At 54.9% G+C, this 2,500-nt stretch overlaps 1 protein-coding gene across 1 annotated transcript in view; it reads left to right on the top strand.

The window, feature by feature from the left end:
* The window catches only part of LOC137907140 (striatin-like), a 9,167-nt gene that overhangs the window by 1,169 nt on the left and 5,498 nt on the right, over positions 1–2,500 (top strand). The window contains exons 5-11 of the mRNA XM_068751452.1: positions 191–250; positions 418–461; positions 535–618; positions 699–762; positions 1,162–1,204; positions 1,765–1,883; positions 2,354–2,497. Coding sequence (XP_068607553.1) covers positions 191–250; positions 418–461; positions 535–618; positions 699–762; positions 1,162–1,204; positions 1,765–1,883; positions 2,354–2,497 — 558 coding nt within the window. The remainder of the gene's footprint in view (positions 1–190; positions 251–417; positions 462–534; positions 619–698; positions 763–1,161; positions 1,205–1,764; positions 1,884–2,353; positions 2,498–2,500) is intronic.

The raw sequence follows: 2,500 nt of genomic DNA, 5'->3' as shown, positions 1-2,500 counted from the left end.
GGCGTGTTGATGCTAACCGCCGCTAGCCAACCGCTCTGGAAGCACGCCGGCGGCGTGTTGATGCTAACCGCCGCTAGCCATCCGCTCTGGAAGCACGCCGGCGGCGTGTTGATGCTAACCGCCGCTAGCCACCCGCTCTGGAACGCACGCCGGCGGCGTGTTGATGCTTCGCACCGTGTTTGTCTTCCAGACGCTGCAGAGCCTCTTCAGGACGGACGGACAGATCGAGTCCATCCGCTTCCGCTCCGTGGTAAGAACACGGCGAGCGATGCGTTCACTGACTCACCTGTGACTCACCTGTGACTCACCTGTGACTCACCTGTGACTCACCTGTGACTCACCTGTGACTCACCTGTGACGCGGACGTTGGGGTTCAGTGAACAAACGTCAGTCACATGACCTGTTCTGTCCCTGCAGGTCAGGGCGGATCCGTCCATGTCCCGCAAAGTGGCAGCCATCCAGTAAGTGTCCCCCGTCCCCCCGTTCTGCCCCCCCCCCCCCCCGTCTGTCTTTAATGAGCGTTCTGATCCACAGACGTAAAGTTCACCCCAAGAAGCAAAGCATGAACGCCTACGTGGTGTTTAAGGACGAGGGGGGCGTGGCCACGGCGCTGGAGAGGTCAGGCGCTCATCAGCTGCTCCGAGCCGGTCCGTCCTCCCAGCATGCCTTTCAGCGTCTCCGTTTGTCTCTGCTGGCAGGAACGGCCTGGAGATCCAGGAGGGCTTCTACATCCGTCTGGACCGGGTGGCAGACGGGTCGTCGGTGAGTCCCGGTCGGAACCGCCAATGAGACCAGTGGAGACAACTAACCGACCTGTGGAGACAACTAACCGACCTGTGGAGACAACTAACCAACCTGTGGAGACAACTAACCGACCTGTGGAGACAACTAACCGACCAGTGGAGACAACTAACCGACCTGTCTAAAGACAACTAACCAACCTGTCTAAAGACAACTAACCGACCTGTGGAGACAACTAACCGACCTGTCTAAAGACAACTAACCAACCTGTCTAAAGACAACTAACCAACCTGTCTAAAGACAACTAACCAACCTGTCTAAAGACAACTAACCGACCTGTGGAGACAACTGACCAACCAGTGGAGACAACTAACCAACCTGTCTAAAGACAACTAACCAACCTGTCTGGACGTCCCGCAGCATCATCACAGACGCTCCGCCTTCGTGGGGAACCTTCCCTTCGGTGAGTCTCCACCGTCGTGTGTGTGTGTGTGTGTGTGTGTGTGTGTGTGTGTGTGTGTGTGTGTGTGCGTGTGTGTGTGTGTGTGTGTGTGTGTGTGTGTGTGTGTGTGTGTGTGTGTGTGTGTGTGTGTGTGTGTGTGTGTAGGTGTGTGTGTGTGTGTGTGTAGTGAAGGTGTGTGTGTGTGTGTGTGTAGTGAAGGTGTGTGTGTGTGTGTGTGTGTGTAGTGAAGGTGTGTGTGTGTGTGTGTGTGTGTAGTGAAGGTGTGTGTGTGCGTGTAGTGAAGGTGTGTGTGCGTGTGTGTGTGCGTGTGTAGTGAAGGTGTGTGTGTGTGTGTGTGTGTGCGTGTGTAGTGAAGGTGTGTGTGTGTGTGTGTGTGTGCGTGTGTAGTGAAGGTGTGTGTGTGTGTGTGCGTGTGTAGTGAAGGTGTGTGTGTGTGTGTGTGCGTGTGTAGTGAAGGTGTGTGTGTGTGTGTGTGTGTGTGTGTGCGTGTGTAGTGAAGGTGTGTGTGTGTGTGTGTGTGTGTGTGTGCGTGCGTAGTGAAGGTGTGTGTTCTCTCCCAGACATCAGTGACCTGGCGTTCCGGCGACATTTCGAGGCGTGCGGTCCAGTGGAGGCGGTCCGACTGGTCCGGGACCAGAACTCTGGACTGGGGAAAGGATTTGGATACGTCCTGTTTGAGGTGCTCGCATGTCCAGGTTGTCTGCTGTGACCTTTGACCTTTCTCATGCGCCTGAACCGACAACCAACCCCCAGATAACGTTTGGGCCTCGTAGCCATTAGCTATTAAAAGGCTATTGATCAGCTGCTAACGGGCTAATGGGGCTTCAACGATCAGGTTTAGATTTCATTCTGCGTTCATTAGCTAGCTAGAAACAGAATAGAGGTAAGCTAGCTACCAGCAGGTCACCAAGTAGCTGGGATGCTAGCTGTCAACGGGCTGCAAGGCTTTGCATGGTTAGCATCCATCTGGTGTGAATGAGCTGAGTTAGCTAACAGTTGTAGCTCGTTCAAATAGCTAATGACAAGTAGCTAATTCTGTTCATGAGAGCGGCGGAACCTTCTGACCGATGCTGTTAATGCTATTCTGCTTCTAGCTAGCGCCTGAGCTAGCGTGGTTAAAACATTCCTACCCGTTTGTCTCTGTCTCAGAGCGCCGACTCGGTGCAGCTGGCGTTGAAGCTGGACGGGTCCAAACTGGAGGGCAGGTCCGTTCGGGTGAAGAGGTCGGTGAAGAAGGAGAAGCAAAAGGATGGAGGTGCCGGCAGGGCCGGGGGAGGAGCCAGGGGAGGAGCCGCG

Source organism: Brachionichthys hirsutus, chromosome 17 (assembly GCF_040956055.1).
Source record: "Brachionichthys hirsutus isolate HB-005 chromosome 17, CSIRO-AGI_Bhir_v1, whole genome shotgun sequence".
NCBI lineage: Eukaryota > Metazoa > Chordata > Actinopteri > Lophiiformes > Brachionichthyidae > Brachionichthys > Brachionichthys hirsutus.
Note: the sequence above shows the minus strand (reverse complement) of the source record. Positions and strands in the feature narration are given on the sequence as shown.